Source organism: Rhincodon typus, chromosome 23 (genome assembly GCF_021869965.1).
Source record: "Rhincodon typus isolate 14 chromosome 23, sRhiTyp1.1, whole genome shotgun sequence".
Classification (NCBI taxonomy): Eukaryota; Metazoa; Chordata; class Chondrichthyes; order Orectolobiformes; family Rhincodontidae; genus Rhincodon; species Rhincodon typus.
Window position 1 is genome coordinate 28,458,651 of NC_063354.1, and position 19,562 is coordinate 28,478,212.

Sequence of the window (19,562 nt, forward strand, 5' to 3'; positions counted from 1 at the left end):
CATTAGCGGATGTGCAGGTGAACATCTGTTTAATGTGGAAGGTTTTTTTGGGGCCTGGGTTGGAGGTGACGGGGGAGGTGTAGGGGCAGGTGTAGCACTTCCTGCGGTTACAGGGAAAGGTGCCGGGGGTGGTGGGACTAGTGGGGAGTGTGGAGTGGACAAGGGAGTTGTGGAGAGAGTGGTCCCTCCGGAAGGCAGATAAGGGTGGGGAGGGAAATATATACTTCGTCATGGGGCCAGATATCCACTGTTCCCGATGTGGCCTCCTCTACATCTGTGAGACCAAGCGGAGGCTCGGAGACCACTTTGTGGAACACCTACGCTCTATTCGCAGCAAACAACAACACCTCCCAGTCGCGAACCACTTCAACTCCCCCTCCCACTCCCTGGACGACACGTCTATCCTGGGCCTCCTCCAGTGTCACAATTTTGCCACCCAGAGACTGGAGTAACAGCACTTCATATTTCACGTTGGAAGCCCACAACCCAATGGTCTCAATGTGGACTTTACCAGCTTCAAAATCTCCCCACCCCCCGACCTCCTCCCAAGACCAGCCCGTCCCCCATCCCCGCCTCCTTGACTTGTCCGTCTTCTCTCCATCTATCTGCTCCACTATCCACCTTCTATCACCGCCCACCCCATCTTTATATATTTCAGAGACCCCTTCCCCTCCCCCATTTCTGAAGAAGGGTCCAGACCCGAAACGTCAGCCTTCCTGCTCCTCTGATGCTGCTTGGCCTGCTGTGTTCTTCCAGCTCCACACCTTGTTATCTCAGACTCCAGCATCGGCAGTTCCTACTATCTCTGATGTACTTGGGTAGAATGTTAGCATACCTGACCCTCACCTCTGTCACCAATTGAGACCCAGTGGAATTAATAGTCGGTTAAAGGCTTCATCCCATCACTGCCGGTAGTAACCCAGCTGCAGAAGGGTTGCACTGAAGCTGTGGGGGCCACTCATTACCACTCATTACATTGAGGGTTATTCATGTTCCCTTGATTAAAAAGGCAGTCAATGCCTTAATGAGAGACTGGAAATCGGGAAGAGGGTATTCTTGCTAAAAGCCATGCTCCTCTCTTTACTTATATACACCCTGCACTCAACTCCTTGCAGCCTTCGTCCTGCAGAATACTATCCCCACCCCCTGCCACCACCCACAAAGAAATCCTCCCCCCACTCCCTGAAAAAAATAAATATTACTTACCTTGGTCTGGTCCTCCAAGATTCTAGACTTCGGAGAATGTCCTTCCAGCTGCAGCCATGGCCTGTTCAGTGGTTCTACCAAACCACAGGAGCTGTTAGCCAATTATAACATGTCCTTCCTGTAAACAAGTGTGGCACCAGCAAGGGTGGAAGGTTTGGCCCCCTGACTGGCTGAGGCTTTGATTCTAGGTGAAGACCCACAGATGCCCTCACCAGTGCTTGATTAACAGGTCATTTAGTCGATCTTCCTGAAAAGAAGTAGTAGGGTCTCTCTGGCTGGCAGATGTGATACCCAACGCCACAACAAGATTTCATCCAGAAAATCAGTGGATGGGCAAGGAGTTAATGATAGTCCTCTTCTCTGGGTTTCTTTAACTTATGAAATTATTTCTGACATTTGTTGCAGTGAGGAGCCCAATGAAAGACATTGCAGCGATGTGGGTGAAAAAAGATGCAGCAGACACGAGATTGTTGCCGGAATACTGCACAAGTGCAAGAAGTAAGTGACATGAATGTGCACTAATTTAATCATGTCAGCTAAAGGATTCATGTCAACAGACACACACTCGCAGCTTTTACAGGAGGCCCAGTGGCATAGGTTTTGAGGCAATTCAAATGACAGACATCTCCCTAAAGGAAAGGAATAGAGGCTTCAGTCAAAGTCCAGACAACTTCTGAGCTGAGAACTGGTGAGATACCAGTCAGTGTACAAATATGAAAGTATAATGCAGAATATGCAGAACCAGAACTATTTCCATTGATTGAAAAGTCTAATACAAGTGTACTGAACTAATATAATGGAATAATTTGGTACAGCATAATGATCTCCAAAGATATAACTTTTGAAAAGAAAGGAATCACTGTGAAACAACAGAAATAGCATAAAGACAAGGTATCACTTATTCAAATTTTTACTGTAACAACCAAACCAAAATGGTATTAATTTAAATATCAATTAACAAAAGGGATATTTAAATTTCAAAGGTAAATTTCACTTTAAATAGTTTATACAGAACCTAAGTACCCCCATCACTCCCTGCACCTATGTGTCAACACGTGCATTTCCAAAGTTCTCTAATACATCCTCCCATACAGACGATCTCTCATTTAACCCATATATTGGATTTGGCCATTCTCAATTGCTTTCACCCAGCAGCTATATTCTATCCAGGGTCTCTGGATACAGTTAAGTGAACAGGAACATTGCCATGAACCCTTTGTCACTCAAGTCATGACAGTCCTGATGACATAGCTTTCCAGAGTACCTTTTCAATTGACAGACCAATGCATCTAATCCATGGTCTGGTCCTGTTCGTACAAATACTCAGTTCTTTAGGATGCCTAAGGTGTTCACAGCACTTTTAGGATTTAGTCCCTTTCAGCTTGCCAAATCATTGCCTCATGAAGAACATTTCAGAGTTGTATTTTCTTATTACTAAACAGAAAATAAAATCTATTCATAGAGACCTTTGCTCGCTTCCCCTTTCGTGAATTCTGCCCTATTATCTATCTCGACTCAGACCAGTTGCCAATGTACAGGTTAGAACCTGACACTATATCATTCACTTACCTTTTCATCTCAATAAGAAATACAGCCGGAGTTTAACTTGTCAGAATCTAGTGATCTTGTAATCAAGAATCCAATTATCATGTGACCCGGGATTATTACAGGATGAAGGAACGTCTCACAAAAAAAAGTGGAGACATCATGAGAATGTTGCCGATATTTTTATTTTACTTGATGAAATACGAAGCCAGATTCAGTGATTAAAACGGTGATCATGTCAGTATTTAAGAATATATTAAAGAAGTGGTTGATGAGCAGGAACATGGGATCAATATTTTTGCTTGCATGGAAGATTAACAGAGGCACATATTTATTTGTTCAAATGGGCAGTTTTCATGTTGCAATTCAATGTAGAAACATACCCAGTTCTCCGTCCTATGGATTATCAGTGCCTTTCATAGCACATACTAATTGATTCATGAAAGATCTATCATGAACAAATTGTAAGTCCTGTCATCTTGTATGGTGCACTGTTCTTAAGGAGAAACTGAGTCCTGTCCCGTACCCAATGAATTCCTACGTAGGAGGATGGAGAAGCAATCTCTTGCCCTGTTTCACATTTTCCTTGATAGAGAAGACCACTCTGAATCATATTTGTTTGAAATTTGTCTCTCTCAACTATAGAAAAATGTTTGCCTCACTATTACTTCATTTTTTTATGAAAAGATCCATTAGATTACATAAATGGGTAACTTTTCAGCCTGGCTTCCTTTCTTATCTCATTGTGGTATTTTCAGTGACAGAGTGTTCCAGAATGCGGGGGCTCATAACTTCGAACTAGCATGAGAACTGCTTGTGAATTATATAATCAAAGAAAAATCAGTGCAAATGACAAAACTCTCACATCCTCAAGCTACTTCCTTTGTTTGCTCTGCGATGTATTTGGAGCAGTATGAACATACCAAGATTCATTCAGAAACTAACTCTGGTGACTGGTTTCCAGAGTGGTTTGGGAACCTGATACCTGCATAACTTCAGAGTCCTGACCCCGTACATCAACTGAAGTGCCTAGTTCGGGTAGGTGATGAGCTGGGCCAGGTAACAGTGCCCAGTGTTACCAGGAGCTGGCAACGTATTGCAAGTGGAAACAGCACACTGCAACATGCTGGGTCTTGCCCCTGCCTTGTCACAAAGACCAGGCAGTACCTTGTAGGCACAGCAGTGTAAATACTTTAGAAAGCATCTAACAAGCAAATCCAAGATAATGCACACCATCTGGTGGAAGATACCCCAACATTTCTATTCATAAAAAAATTTCCTTTGTTCTACTCTGAATCAAACGGCTGTATATTAATGTGCATCAGACTGTTCAAATTTACCAAATTTACTTTTGAAAATTCTACTCCTTACCTCCCTATTTCATTAAATAACTCCTCAGAGAATTTAAGCTGGAGTTAGTTAGAGATGGATGTGTTCCCCTCCTCCAGCTCTCTCTGAAAATTGGAGTGTGTTCCAGAATTGTCAGATGCAGTCTGGGACTGTGATCTTTAATTAATGCCTACACTTACTCTTGATCCCAAATTTGAAAATCCAGCCCTATTTCTTTATTTGTAATTTTGCTCATATTTCTTTTTACTCCTAAAATTTTGAGTTTTTCTCAATTTTACTCTTCACTCTTCTGCAACCAATTTGTTTCACTTGTGGCTTTGCTTTTGGCTTTTGTGTTTCTCTTCTGCTCTTTCTCTTTACTGTTTCCTTTGCATTTTCTTCTTTTTATCCCCAATTTTCTCTGCTTCACTATTTGCCCGTCTTCATTGTTTTCTTGTTCATTAACCATCTGCTGCTCCAGATCCCCTTTGAGAAAATGTCGGGATAAATCAGCCTGTGAGAAAATATTCAATCAGACTCTTTCTTAAGACCAATGGGATTGGAGACTCTGAGAGTCAGTGTTTGTGATATGTCTTGGTGAAATATGCTTTATTTTGATTTTGTTTTTAGCTGGAGGCCCCAGTTTAGCAACAAATGCCGAGGCTGACATTCAGCGCAGTTTAAAGGCCATTGTACGGGAACTGGACCAAAGACCCCCAGGAAGCCCAAGTAGCCGAGGTAGGGGATCTGTGATGTCAAGGCAGGTCCTTCAAGATCACTGTTTAAATAACAGTTGCTTAGATCCAATCTCTTGGATTGCTGGTTAATTAGCCAATCGAAAATATAACGCAATAACTGATATTTGGTTGACAAGCTTATCATTGGGCTTTTCTTCATTTAACAATAATGGCTGAATCTTCCAAGGAGTGGCAATCACAGTCAGGTGCTTTTTTTTTCACTTAGCTGATCCGGAGCTTCACTTTTCTGGCTTGAACTTCCAATTTGGGCCTTTTTGATTTGGCTGCCTTCCAGTGCAATGCAGGATCCATGCTGGAAGAGAATCCATGACCCCTGTTTACAGCAGTAGTTGCAAAATTCTGGAGGTTTTAAGATCACATAGTAACTTTAACAAGGAGAGGAGATAAATGGATGATATGGTAAGATGGCAAATAATTGGGGAAATGGGGGTTAGGATACCAGGAAAGTAGGTGAGGGGCTAGGTTACCAGGTAAGTGAGTGACAATGTAGGGTGGCAGGTGGCTGGGTGAGCGATGGCAGGAAAGTGGGTCAGGATAGGGAGTCGGATGCATGAGGAGCTGGGGTAGCAAGTAAGTAGGTGAAGAGATAAATGGGTCAGGTATCAGAGTGTCAAATTGTGTGTTTGTGCTAAACAATGGTGAATGCTGCTGGAACCATTCAGTACTCTGCACGGATGTCAAAACGAATTCCTGATCCTTATTTAAACCATTAAAACTTTCACAGAAGATGAATAACCACTTTCGAAGCCAGATAAGTTTTTAGCGTGGAATTTCTTTTATATTTATGTGCAGAGATGTATGTTATCAGGTATATGGCAACACTCAGTGTAAAAGATCAAGGTAACACCCGCGAGCATTTGTTGCATGCACAGTTACAGTGTAGCCTAATGTTCCCTCTCTTTTATGTCCACTTACTGATTCCTGTCTGTAAGTGTATCTCTGTTTATTAAGATGGATACACCTGATGCTAACAAGCCATGTATGCAAATGTCTTGCAATTACCCTGATTCAAAATATGTACAAAATTAAATCCAGAATTTTAGACACAACAGAAACAGTTGCTTCTGATTCTGTACATTTTATTTGTTATTTTGGCTTTTAATTCATTGAGACGCGCAGTGTATTTGCTATTGATTTAAAAACCTTTGATATTGTTGTAAGTCACCATTGAAGGTGTTCAATGATCACATGTTCCTACATGCATTTCTGTTTGCCTAATGTGCATGAATATTGTTGAAATGACTTGAAATTTTAAATTTCCATTTTGAAAAATCCTATATTTCAGATTTTCCTTCAGGGCCCCTGAATGTTTCCTTGGCTTATTTAGAACCATTTTACTTTCTCATTGACAGAAATTTGGCCCTGCATTTTGAGGCATAAATACGTTCATTTGAATTATTAATAATAAAGCCTTTGTGTTTATTTTTTACCATAGGAATGTTTAGATGGACATTACATAAGAAGTCTGAACGAGACCCATACAACAGCATTTTTCTAGTTAAAAGTCTCATAAGTGAACTGGAACTGGTGAGAAATTATTTTAAAGAAAACATCTGATTTTCCAATGATGGTGATAAACTGGGAAACCCTGGTGTTCCGTGGATACAAATCATTCAAACCTCAATCTTGCATGGATGCAAGCTACACCTGCAGTATGCAATGTCGTTGAACGTGGCAACAACATTGTGAAGTTGTTGGTTCTGAAATTTTTAGTGGCCCACACTTTTTTACGTCTATTAGACATCACTGATATATATTGTAAACAAAAAGCATTGGTTCAATTCCTGTACCAGCTGAGGTTACCGTGAAATGGTAAATTATTACTCTCCTTCTCAACCTCTTGTTTCTCCACTGGTGACCCTCAGTTAAACCAGCACCGGTCGCCTCTTTAATGAGAGAGCAGCCTGTGGTCCAGTAGGACTTTGGCAGGTTTACTTTTACCTAAACTCTCAAGTCAGACCATTGCCTGAAGTAAGGTTTGATCAGTCTGGTTCCCAGCATTGTTGCTGAATTTATGATCTTTGGTATTTGAACATTGATCAGACTCAATGAAATTAGCATGATGGTCCAGTGCCTCAATGCAGCACCAAAAACAAAAAGGATTTAAATTGCCAGCCTGCCCGAAAAGAGATGAGCTGTGAGAAATGACAAAGCCAAAGTGGGAGATTAAGAAATTTTCTTCTGTTGGAGGCTAAGTGCCCTCTTATTGTAGCAAAATCATTGATATACTCTTTTGTAGATATGATTATGATGTTGCTATCAATAGTAAAAAGAGCAAATGATCCCAACTCCACAATCTCCAAGTTTGGGATTAAGATACTTTTTAAGGGGGAAATCTAGGAGCAATAAACCTCCGCACATATTTGACCATGAGAGTAACGATGTTGATCCTATGTACTACAAATGTAGAACCCTTTCATTTGCTGTCAATGTCCTCCTTCCTTTTGAATACACCGCTCCATATCCCACACAGATCTAGAAAACTCATAATTGGTCAATTAGAAAATATGAGCGACATTTAATTTGTTAATGGCCTAAATCTTGAAGTATTAAGTTTTGAATCACTCAGTGACTGGATTTTGTTTCAACAGGCAAAGAAAGACAATAAGCACTACATTCTACCTTTGCTAAACATCTTAATGTACACAATTATTCAGGTGGGTGCAGACTTAATCCTGGTATTTGACTTATACTACAATATAAAGCCGGCTGACTGTGTAGTTTTTAAAAATATTACTTCGCATAAGAATTAAAATGAGCCTATTTGAATTATTAGTGGGACTTCAATGTTCGTTGTTATAGTATGAGCTAAACTTAACCCTCCAATCTTGTTTGAAAGTCTTTCTTCTACAGATTTATGAAGCAATTAAGGGCAAAGACTGCTCAAAACACAGCTTCAGCAGTTTGTCAGTTGACCATCACAAATGTCGCTCCTTGGAGTTTGTTTATTGTGCACAGTGAATCCAAATATTTCTGTTTGAGATGCATGTACATGTAGTTCTTCACAAACCGTTTTCTTGATTATAGAAGCTTTTGCTTTTGGCGATTGAACATGATATTTTAATGTACAGTGTAACAAGTTCCTGTTGTTGGGTTGCACTCTGAGAAGGAGGGACAGTTGGAGGCAGAATCATCACCAGGCTGGTCTAACTCCTCATAATGGCTGAAAGAAGAATATCTTAGCTGCCAGCAACCCAATATCCAGTCAGTAAAGTAATGGTGGAGATGTTATCATACTCCATCAAACATTCGCTTCTATCGTGGAATACTTGCATATCTGCTCTCCATAGTCACCGGATGATTCCTGAAAACCTGAACTAATACCTGGAATAAGCATATTTCCTTATGAGGAAAGGTTGGACAGGCTAGGCATTATCCTCTGGAGTCTAGAAGAGTCCTGAGGGGTCTTGACCAGGTCGATGTGGCGAGCATGTTCACTCTTGTAGGAGAACCTAGAACCAAGAATCATAATTTAAAAATAAGGGGATGCCCATTTAAGAATAAAGATGAGGATTTTTTTCTTTTTGGAATTCATTTCCTCAAAAGGCAGTGAATGCAGAATCTTTAAATATTTTTAAGGCAGTGGTAGGTAGGTTAATAATTACCAAAGGGATGAAAGATTATTGGGAGAATGCAGGAATGTGGAGTTGAGGTTAAAATCCTGATCAGTTATGATCTTATTAAATGCTGGAGCAGGCTCAAAGGGCTGACTGACCTACTTTGTTCCTTTGTTCATACGTTTGAAAACATTGAGCAACATAGCAGGAAGTGGAATAAACAAAAAATACAAAGAACTGTTGGTGCTGAAAATCTGCAACAAAAACAGAAATTGCTGGAGAAACTCGGCCGGTTTGGCAGCATCCAGGGAGAGATTTCTGTTTTTGTTTCGGATAACAGGAAGTAATTAGCCTTGTTTTTTAAAACTGTCAAGCCTACTTTAAGCGTTGCCTATAATTGTATTCATTTTTGTTATGTTGCAAAACTTAGAGCTATGATCTAGGTATCTGATGTAGTTTTGTTTATTTTATCAGCAGAGATACAAAGAGTTTTCACAATGTGTGGTTTTCTTTCAACATAACAGCCAGGGAAATAAGATAAAAGTGCATTAAAAATTGTCATGGAGAAAAACAGAGTTAACGTTTCGGGTCCGATGACCCTTCCTCAGAACGCCGGACCCGAAACGTTAACTCTGTTTTTCCCTTCACAGATGCTGCCAGACCTGCTGAGCTTTTCCAGCAACTTCTGTTTTTGTTCCTGATTTACAGCATCTGCAGTTCTTTCTGTTTTTAAAAATTGTGATGTACATCAGCAATACTCAGATTCTATAATACCAAATGAGTATTTGTTACAGTTTCATTAAGATAAAAAAGAAACTTACATTTACACAGCAACCCTTGCACTTACAGTATTACCTAAGTGCTTTACAACCAATAAATTACTTGAAGTGGCAACACTGTTCTAATGGAGACTAGCATAGCGTCCAATTTGCCCACAGCAATGTCCAGGTGTAGAATGAGATAATTGACCAATTAATTAATGTGTTAATGGAGGGATGTATATTAGTTGGGACACCATGACAATCCCTGTGTTCCTTTCTGAATAATGCTGAAGAATCTTTAACATCGCCTAAGCAGGCAAACAGCCACAGGGACATCTTAATTGAAAGACTGTATCTTCAACATTACATTTCTCAATCCTTTGACTTCATTGAATAATCTTTAATTTTATCTGAAATATTATAAGTGAGCTTAGTGTAGAAATCCTGCTGCAGTCAGGAATATGAAGTCTATTTTAAGACTGAGGGAACAACAGAATTTTTACAGTTAATGGTGAGGTCCTGGGGAGTACTGCTGAACAAAGAGACCCTGGGGCGCAGATTCATAGTTCCTTGAAGGTGAGGTCGCAGGTAGACCAGGTAGTGAAGAAGGTGTTTGGTATGCTCGCCTTCATGGGTTGGTGCATGGAATATAGGAGTTGGGATGTCATGTTGCAGCTGTGCAGGACATGGGTTAGGCCAGTATCGGAATACTGTGTGCAGTTCTGGTCTCCCTGCTATAGGAAGGACATTGTGAAACTTGAAAGGGTTCAGAAAAGAATTGCAAGGATGTTGCCGAGGTTGGAGGGTTTAGGCTGTAGGGACAGGCCGAAGAGACTGGGGCTATTTTCCCTGGAGCATCGGAGGCTGAGGGGTGACCTTTATAGAAGTTTATGAAATCATGAGGGGCATGGACAGGGTGAATAGCCAAGGTCTTTTCCCCAGGATAGGGGTGTTCAAAACTAGAGGGCAGAGGGTGGTGCATGTTTGGAATAAGCTATCAGAAGAAGTGGTGGAAGCTGGTACAATTACAACATTTAAAAGGCATCTGGCTAGGTAGATGAATAGGAAGAGTTTAGAAGGATATAGGCCAAATGCTAGCAAATGGGACCAGATTAATTTGGGATATCTAGTTAGCATTAGATGAGTTGGACTGAAGGGTCTGTTTCTGTGCTGTACAACTGTACGACTCTTAAGTAAAGCCCAAGTCATTGACAGAAAGTAAGTCTAATGTGTCTATTTCAATCCACACCACATCAAAACCATCTTGTGCTAATTTCATGCATTTTTGGAATTTATCATTTTAGTTTTTGCATCTCAAATTTGTGTTTTCTGCGGTCATGCTTAACTGCCAACGTTTTGGTTGATGAGTTTGCCAAGTTAGTTCTCAGCAAATAATGCTGTTTAATTAACACAAAATTTCTAAATGTTCTACTGGCTGTTAACCATCTTTCCAGGCTGCATATATTCCTGATGATCTTCACGAAAAAGCATATAAATTTTGCAAAGGGCTGCTATCCTTCACCAAACCCTACTGCACCATTGCACATGAATATGCGGTTATGTTAAAAGCTGAAAGAAAGGCACCAGGTATGTGCACATGCTGTATTCTCTGGATGAGGTTCTTAAAATCTGTAGGATGCAATTATTATTATCAATGCCTTTTAATATCACTTCTGAATGTACAAGTATAGGTGTAACCAGTAGCTGGGTGTTGGAAGGTGGAATACAATGCATGACCTTTTATACATTGTCAGGTTGAATTCCATTAGCCACTGCTCTACCCACCTGACCAGTCTATTGCTACCCTCCTGCAGTTTATTCTCTTCACAATTTATCACCCTACCAATTTTCATGTCATCCATGAGCCTCTTTGATGAAATCTGTCACATTTAAGTCCAAATTATGAATGTACATCATAAGCAGCAAGGGGCCCAGCACTGTGCCCTGTGGAGCCCCACAGAGAACAGACATCCAATCTCAGAAGCATCCCTCTATCATAAGCCTCTGCTGCCTTGCCCCCCTCAACAGCCTGGGACATGTCTCATCCGGACCTGTGGATGTATCTACTTTAACTTTTTAAGTAAAAGTTTTTAATTTCAAAAATATATTTTATTCATAAAAAATCTTTGTGTGTATACACATTGTCACAAAAGCAGTTCAGTTCCGTACAGTTGCATATCAGATAAATAAACAAAAACTTTGAACTTTGACTCTATCTCAAAAAAAACCTCTCTTGCACGTACAATACTAATATTTATATATATTTGAGACACCAGCAGGGTCTGATAACTGAATTTACCCCCATTTACCTTCAGCAGGAAGACCCAGATGGTGGTCTTTCCCAATTATGCCTTGGTGGCAGCTGCCCCAAACTTTAGTGCATCCCTCAGCACATAGTCCTGGACTTTGGAATGTGCCACATTCAGTCAGGTTCAACTCCTTTTTCTGGAAGACCAACAAGTTTCAGGCAGACCAAAGAGTGTCTTTCACCGAGGTGATGGTCCTTCCAGGAACAGACTATAGAGCGTGGAGTTCCGTGACATGGAGCTGCTCTGGACGAACCTCAGCACACACGACTGCATCTTCCTGCAGACTTCCTTTGCAAAGGCACATTCCAGAAGGAGATGTGTGACAGTCTCAAGCCCTCTGCAGCCACTTTGAGGGCAGTGTGCAGTGGCACAGACCAACTGGGCCTACATAAAGGATCTCGCAGGTCGTGTCTTTCTCACCTCCAGCCAAGCAATGTCTTGGTGCTTGTTAGAAAGTTCTGGTGATGAGGCATTCTGCCAAATGACTTTGATAGTCTGCACAGGGAACCACGTGACAAGATCCACCCTCTCCTTTACCCTCGGGGTTTCAAGGATGCTGGGTGCTGACCACTTCCTGATGGACTGGTGGTCAAAGATGTTTTCCTTTGCAGATTTCTTGATGAAGGACAAGTGATACAGAATAGTTCTACTTTAAGGCTGCTAAACCCAGTTGTACCACACCCGCCCGCCCTTTTATTTCTTCTAATACTTGGTCCCCTACTCTGAGGTCTTACACCTGTGTCATCCTTTTCCATTGTGAAGACTGACCCCAAGTATTCACTGGGGACTATACCCATGTGATTTGAATCCACACACACATTACTTCTGTGGACCCTAGTCTTTCCCTATTTATTCTCTTTTTATATTTCTAAAAACATTGGGGTTTCCTTTATTGTACCCACTAATTGCTTTCTTATGCACTGTTTTGCTCTCCTAATTTCCTTTTTAAGTTACCCCTGCACACTATATGCTCCTGCAGAATCCTCTTGGTGACATGGCCTGTCACAGGGTCCTCACTTCCCCTTCTCCTTTCCGTGGCGCTGACTGTCTGTCACTGTTCGCTCATCCTACCTGCTCCACTTAAGTGAATTTTTTTTTTTAAAAGACATGTGCATTATTCATAAAATATCTATAAGTAAAGACAAAAAGTCCAAGAAAACACAGAATTTTGACATTCCTCACTTGAGCTTCAATCCAGTTACACCAAAAAAGCCAATTTAAAAACATGAAATGAAATTATTTACATTCCCATTTGGTCTATGAGAGTACCTTGAAACTTAACAGAGCCTTTTGTATTTTGGCAGAATGACCTTTACAATGGAGGTCTTTTCTCACTGCACCTTGGCAGTAACTGCCCCAAGCTTTAGTGCGGCCCACAGTACGTAGTCCTCGAACTTGGAATGTGCCAACCTGCAACACTCGGTCGAGGTCAACTCTTTTCTTAGAAGACCGACAAGTTTCGGGTAGACCAAAGAAGGTCTTTCACTGAGTTGATGGTCCTTCAGGCGCAGTCAATGTTTCTCTCGGTGTGCGTCCCAGGGAACAGACCGTACAGCACAGCCTTGCATCACAGAGCTGCTCGGGATGAACCTCCACAAAAACCGCTGCATCTCTCTCTAGGCCTTCTTTCCAGAAAGAGATGTGTGACGGTGTCTTCTCCTCTGCAGCCATGTCAAGGGCACTGTGAGGTAGCAGAGAGAGCCTGGGCATGCATGAAGGATCTGACGGATAGTGTTCTTCCACCACCAGCTTAGCTACATCGCGGTGCTTGTTCAAAAGTTCTGGTGATGAGGCGTCCTGCCCACCCAACAGGATCCACCCTCTCTTTTCACCACAGGGCCTTAAGGATGTTACATGCTGACCACTGCCTGATGGACTTGTAGTCAAAGGTGTTTTCCTTTGCAAATTTTTTCAAGAGGGACAGGTGGCATGGTATAGTCCAACTACTTGGAGTAATATTCACAGCAATATGGCCACATCTATCCTTCATGACTCTGGAGACAGGTAATACCTCAGTACATAGCGACACTTGGTGTTTGTGTTCCAATGGTCAACGCACAGCTTGATGCAGCCACACACAAAGGTGCCACTTCCCTTAGTGATGCTGACTGCCTGTCACAGGGTCCTCACATTGCCTACTTCTCTCCTAAACTCTACCTAATGAGAGAGCAGCCTATGGTCCTCTCTGTGATTATGACAACTTCTCATCCAGCAGGGAGACTGAATAATGGCGCAAATTGTATTCAATCATGTCCAATCTTAAAAATATTTATTATGAGCCTCCTGGCTACTAGTAATTTGGTTCTATCAAATGTGTTTTCTCATGAATGAATATAATTTGATTTTGTTATTTCTCAAAGTAAATACTTCAATATCAGTTGTACATATGATGTTCAGTCGAGGAGTTCATTTGTGTAAAATCATTTTATAGTTCTTACAGATATGCAACAATAACTCTTAATTTTAAAGTGATATCTAATTAAAGCCTATTATTTTTACAGGTATATTATACCAAAGATTAATTATTTCTGAACATGGAATGAAAAATGACACATCTCCACACTGGGAACGGTAAATAGACAATAACTGGATAAAACAGACCATTGAATAATTGGCAATAATTTGACACACAGAGCCTGTATTTCCAGTGTTTGGTCATTTAAGAGGCTGCCTCTATGACCCATGCTGGGAATATTGTTATCAGACCAGTGCTGGAGACTCAGGGCGGCAGGATTGTGAAGGTGAAACTAAATAACAATTGTGCAACTTTCTGAAGAAGGGTCTAGGCCCGAAACGTCGGCTTTCCTGCTCCTCTGATGCTGCTTGGCCTGCTGTGTTCATCCAGCTCTACACCTTGTTGTATCAACAATTGTGCAAACCAGTTTTTCCTCACATCTTTCTAAAGTGTTGGTTCAGTGTCTCTGCCCTCCTGCAGTGACAATGTTAAAGTTGGGGATGGCTGATGTTTTAGTTTTGGTGATGTCACACTCTTAAATTAGTATTTTATGGTTCTGCCTGAACATACATTGCAATTTTACCAATAGTAATCATGTTTTAAAATTCTATATTGGTACCTGCCCTTAAGCAAAGTGCAGTATGAAGACTTTTTGGTTCCACTAATTCAAGTGTGAACTTGGAGCTGATGACCAAGGAGTTGGGGGTGGGTGGGTGGAGGTGGGGTGATGTAGGATAGAGCTTCCATAGGGTTTAAATTGTCTGCTTTTGTGAGATGGTTGAATTTTTACTGTTAATAATCTGCAGTCATCGGGGGTGTGGGAGGAGGGATGGCAGTTAATGCCCAGCCACTTCCTTCTATGTGACACCTGAGACACCTCACCTTTGTGCGGATTCCTCCTGTGGCCAGCAAGCAGACTTTCCGTCTGCTGTATTTGTCTAGAGACGCAAATTAGTTCCATTCGAGCTCTGTGCATTTAGTCCTCCCCCTTTTAGTAGCCGTTTCCAATTTACGAGCATCTTCATCAGATACTCCACTTTGAAGATGTGCTGTTTTTCAAAAAAAGCCACAAGACCACGTGAGCCCTCTGACATATGCCTAGCAGTGACCTCAGTCTGACAACATGTTCAAGCTAAAGTTACTATTTATATTCCTCTATAGATTTCCATTACAATTTTCCACCCACTTCTCCAGGTATTGTACTGTACTGTACTGTTACACAGGAGCAATGTGTAAATGAAATACAAGTACGAATTTAATTTATCAAACTGTACAACACCAGCTGAAATTATCTTAGTAATGTTCTGGGCTTTCCCTTTTCTGGCCATTCTTATTCATTGCTAATTCACTTCAAAATCCAGTAGTTTTTACATCAGTTTCTCTCTTCCTTCAGTTTTTTTGAAAGTACCTATTGCTTCTGCCTCTGAAAGATCTATCTTGTCCATGGTGTTTAGATTAGAAAGAATTATTTTCTCCTAAGGATATGGATTTCGGAATTGATGTCAAACAAGTGGCATTGAGTTGCAATCAGATGGCATTTCTTAGTAGGAAGGAGTCAACTGAGAAATTTGACTGAGCTGTACTGAATGAAATTGAGTTATTGGGGTGGCACGGTGGCTCAGTGGTTAGCACTGCTGCCTCACCTGGACCAGGGACCCAGGTTCGATTCCAGCCTCGGGTGACTGTCTGTGTGGAGTTTGCACAATCTCCCTGTGTCTGCGTGGGTTTACTCCAGGTGCTCCAGTTTCTTGCCACTGGCCAAAGATGTGCAGGTTGGGTGGATTGGCCATGCTGTTCAGGGATGTGTAGGTTAGGAGTGTTAGCTATGGGAAACACAGGGATAGGGTTAGGGGATGGGTCTGGGTGAGATGGTCTTCAAAAGGCCTGTGTAGACTTGTTGGACTGAATGGCCTGTTTCCACACTGGGAATTCTATGAATCTATTCTTGGGGAAGAAAGAGGAAGGAAATTAATGTTCCCCAAAGTTGGGACTTCACAAGTAGTGTATATGTCATGCAGGTCTACCATGTAATAATTGCATATTAACTGTGGATTGAGTGGTTTTTATGTATCTGAGTGGACTTTTTGGTTTGGTTTAGGTTCTTCTTTTCTATCTTCCTTTTCTGTTTCTGTTCCCTAATTCCAAAAAACCTCCCATTTGATCATTTTCTGACAATTCAGACAGTGATGTTTACTTGCGCTATTTGTACATTTTTGGCCTCTACAAACACTTTCTATCGAAATATTTTCATTCTCTTGATGCAAAGAAGAGCAAAATTGCCCCCTCGCCTGGGCGTGTTTCTTTAACAGTCATCAGTGTCTTTAGTCCAAGTTAACCCTTCAGTATCTTGGGGTAGTAATTCTGGCAATTGCACATTTCTCTATCCAGTAAATGTTAATATGATTGTTTGCAGTGATATTATGGCTGCCTAATGTCTGTATTTGCCTTTAAATAAAATGCACTGTAGAATTTAATCATTTTTTACACTAAAAATTGCTCTAATTTTCACGTCAGAAGTGAAATCCCATGTTGCTTCAGTTTACATTGTAAACTCCAAATCATTATATGCAACCTCAGCTTTCCACTTCCATGGACTTTTTTTTTATATGTTTTAAGAATTGTTTTAACTTGGTTGCATTTTCGTGATGGTTAGTTGTGTTTTTTACATCTTGGTAATGGTTCTTGTGTAACCTTTTAAAAACATGTCAGACTTGTGACATTACCCAACTTATTTTGTGGAAGGGTAAAGATATGCAGGATAGCAGCAATGTTGAAATGGTAAAAGAAATGAGTTAGATTAGAAAATTATTAGGTGATACTAGTATGATGCTTTAAAAAATTTTAGGAACAAGGAAAAATCTAAACAATAATAGCACTTTCAAAGTTTTGAAATCCTAGAAAAGAAGCAGTTAGTGTCAGACTTTTTTTTAGGGACACTTGTTTCTAAGGAGGTGGGCGTGTATGGCAAATGACAGTATTATTTGAAACTGGTTTACTTGAGTACTGTAAGGACTAAAGATGCACCGAAAGCAGCAGCAACCATAAAATAGGGTAAGGCAAGTAAGCATATGAGAAAAAGGAAAAATCAAACTGAGAGTGAAATTGTGTTAAATTGGGTAGTGGTGCACTGCAAATCAAAAATGTGTTCACTTGGCATGTTTTTGATATCTAATGGCTCTTGTGACACCCAAGCAACAGATATTTTTGAACTTTTTTTTGCCCATTATCTATTTGAAGCCAAGATTTTTTGCTCAATTTAATAGGACTGCAAAGGTGTAGTTGCACTCTTCAGAATAGGAGAAAGTCTTCAATGGACGTGGGCTGAAAATGGAGTTCAACCTCATTAGTTTAACTCTAGAGAAATATGAGATGTAAAATATGATGATTACATTTATTACTTTATTTGGAGTGAGGTGTTTCTCATGAGTACACTACTTTAGAAATTTGAGCAAAATTCACGTGACATCGTGCCTTTAAGAATAAGCCATGCCTGTCCAAAGAAGTTTTAAATTATTTGATAAGGGAATTATTTGTTTTTCAGTGTTTTCGTATTTGCTGATCCTGATCTTCTGTCTGAAGAGGTCTGCAATGCTCTTTACAATGAGATCCATTCGATGAATCCAAATGAGATATTCAATGTGAATATGGGTCATGTTATAAAACACACCATACAAGCAGCCCTGGGAGAGACCTGCAATATCAACAGACTGGATGAAGTCTTGCAGGTCAGTGGATTGTCCAGAATTAATCTTTTTGTATGTGGAGTATTGAATATCACAGGCAATTTTAATAAGCTGGTTCATATATACAGTTGAGACTTTAAATGGTAAAATCGAATCTCTTCATCTATTGTACTATATCTACTAACTAATCTTAAGGTAATATACCACCAGAACTATCCAGAAGCAAATAATATGTAACGAGAATATATCTTCATGTGAGTCAACCTACTGTTAAGAGCACAGTAATATTAAAAATAGGGGCAGGAGTAGACTGTGTAACTTCGTGAGCCTGCTCTACCATTCAGTATATTATGGCCGATCTTTTGGCTCAACTCCATTTCCTCGCATGGTCCCCAGAGCCCTTAATTGTGAGAGGAGAGTAATCTGTCTACCTTGGCCAAAACTATGTGGTTACAACTACTGACACCCTTGATGTATTTGAAAAAAGGAAGTCCAAAGCTAGTAAACACATAGAAATAAAAAAAATTGAATACAAAATGTATTGTAAATGCAAGAAAGCGCCAGGCAAAGTAGATTTGTATTAATTTTTTTTTAAAATCGATGTACGCAGAATGAGCAGAATTGGAGGTGTGTGTGTGCATTTCCAATGATCAGTGAATTGTTGGTGCTTACAAATACTTTATAAACCTATTCAAGAATGGAACATGCACAACTCTCTGGGTATCAAATTCCAAAGATTCACAGCCATCTAAATGAAGGAGTTTCTTCTCCTCTCAGACCCGTTATCTTGAGGACCTGTCCTGGTGTAGTAGATCCTCCAATTAGAGAATTCAGCCTCATCTAGTGAACATGTAAAACCACTGCAGAATCTAGCCCAAGCTATTCAGCCACTCATTATAAGATAAAGCTGTTGTCCCAGGGACCAATCTAGGGAATCTCCATTGTATCGCCTCAAATATCAGTATATGCTTCCTATAGCATGGAGACCAAAATTCTACTTGGTACCCCCAAGTATGGTCTCTATAAACCATTCTACAATTATAACAAGGCTTCTTTATTCGTGTTCTCCAATCTCTTTGCAATAAAGGCCAACATGACATTTATTTCCCCTAATTGCTTGTTGTATCTGCATCGTTCTGCCACAGTTTGGTAGAAGTGTTTGTATCATTTTATCATGGTTTCACAGCTCTGTGCTAAAGAGAACTGATAGAAATTCTGTGTAAATTTCTGTGACGTTACACACAAGAGTAAGTGTAGTCTCCAGGTGAAGCAAGAGTTAGTGTGGGAAGGAAAGACTTACATTTGTGTAGCGCTTTCCATGTCCATTTGAATGACTTGAAGCACTTTGCAATTTGTTAAGTACTATTGTAATGTAGGAAATGCAACAGCCAATTTGTGCACCATACAGTCCCACAGACAGCAATGTGATATTGACTGAAGAACAAATATTGACCCAATTATAGAGGATTACTTCCGTTCCCTTCAAAATAGTGACATCTTTTCCCTCCACTCAGGCTGATGGCAGTTCAGTTTAATGTCTTAGCCAAAAGTATTTTCATAGCACAAGACTCCCTCAATACAGCACTGGAATGTCACCTTTGATTTTTGTTCTCAAGCGTTGATAATTGAGCCCCCAATTTGTTATTCAGAAGCAAGCATGCAACCAACGAAGTCATTGCTGATATCGAAAAGGGAGCAATTGGACCATAGGATACAGTCTCATTTTAAGTTTATCCTTCCATTTTATATCATTCAAATAAAGGCTCTTTTACCACAGAGGTAATGTCTGTACAAGTTGATGAAATTGACTGTCATGCACTGGGACACAAGACAAAGGCTACAACTTGTGTGTAATGAGCTCACATTTATTTTTCTCTTACCTGCGTACATATACATAACACTCAATGTGAGTTTCACCCCTGCAGTACTTTTGAATTTACTTTAACATTTTCTCAAATA

General features: G+C 40.4%; 1 protein-coding gene across 3 annotated transcripts in view; it reads left to right on the forward strand.

Moving 5' to 3' along the window:
• Nucleotides 1-19,562, forward strand: part of LOC109930168 (phosphoinositide 3-kinase regulatory subunit 6) — a 107,785-nt gene that overhangs the window by 38,545 nt on the left and 49,678 nt on the right. For all 3 annotated transcript variants that reach the window (XR_007264605.1, XM_048611000.1, XM_020529716.2), the window contains 7 exons: nucleotides 1,612-1,704; nucleotides 4,711-4,818; nucleotides 6,274-6,365; nucleotides 7,430-7,495; nucleotides 10,611-10,743; nucleotides 13,967-14,036; nucleotides 17,462-17,645. Coding sequence is in view for 2 of the 3 variants with exons in the window: in XM_048611000.1 (XP_048466957.1) it covers nucleotides 1,612-1,704; nucleotides 4,711-4,818; nucleotides 6,274-6,365; nucleotides 7,430-7,495; nucleotides 10,611-10,743; nucleotides 13,967-14,036; nucleotides 17,462-17,645 (746 nt within the window). In the remaining variant the exon portion in view is untranslated. The remainder of the gene's footprint in view (nucleotides 1-1,611; nucleotides 1,705-4,710; nucleotides 4,819-6,273; nucleotides 6,366-7,429; nucleotides 7,496-10,610; nucleotides 10,744-13,966; nucleotides 14,037-17,461; nucleotides 17,646-19,562) is intronic.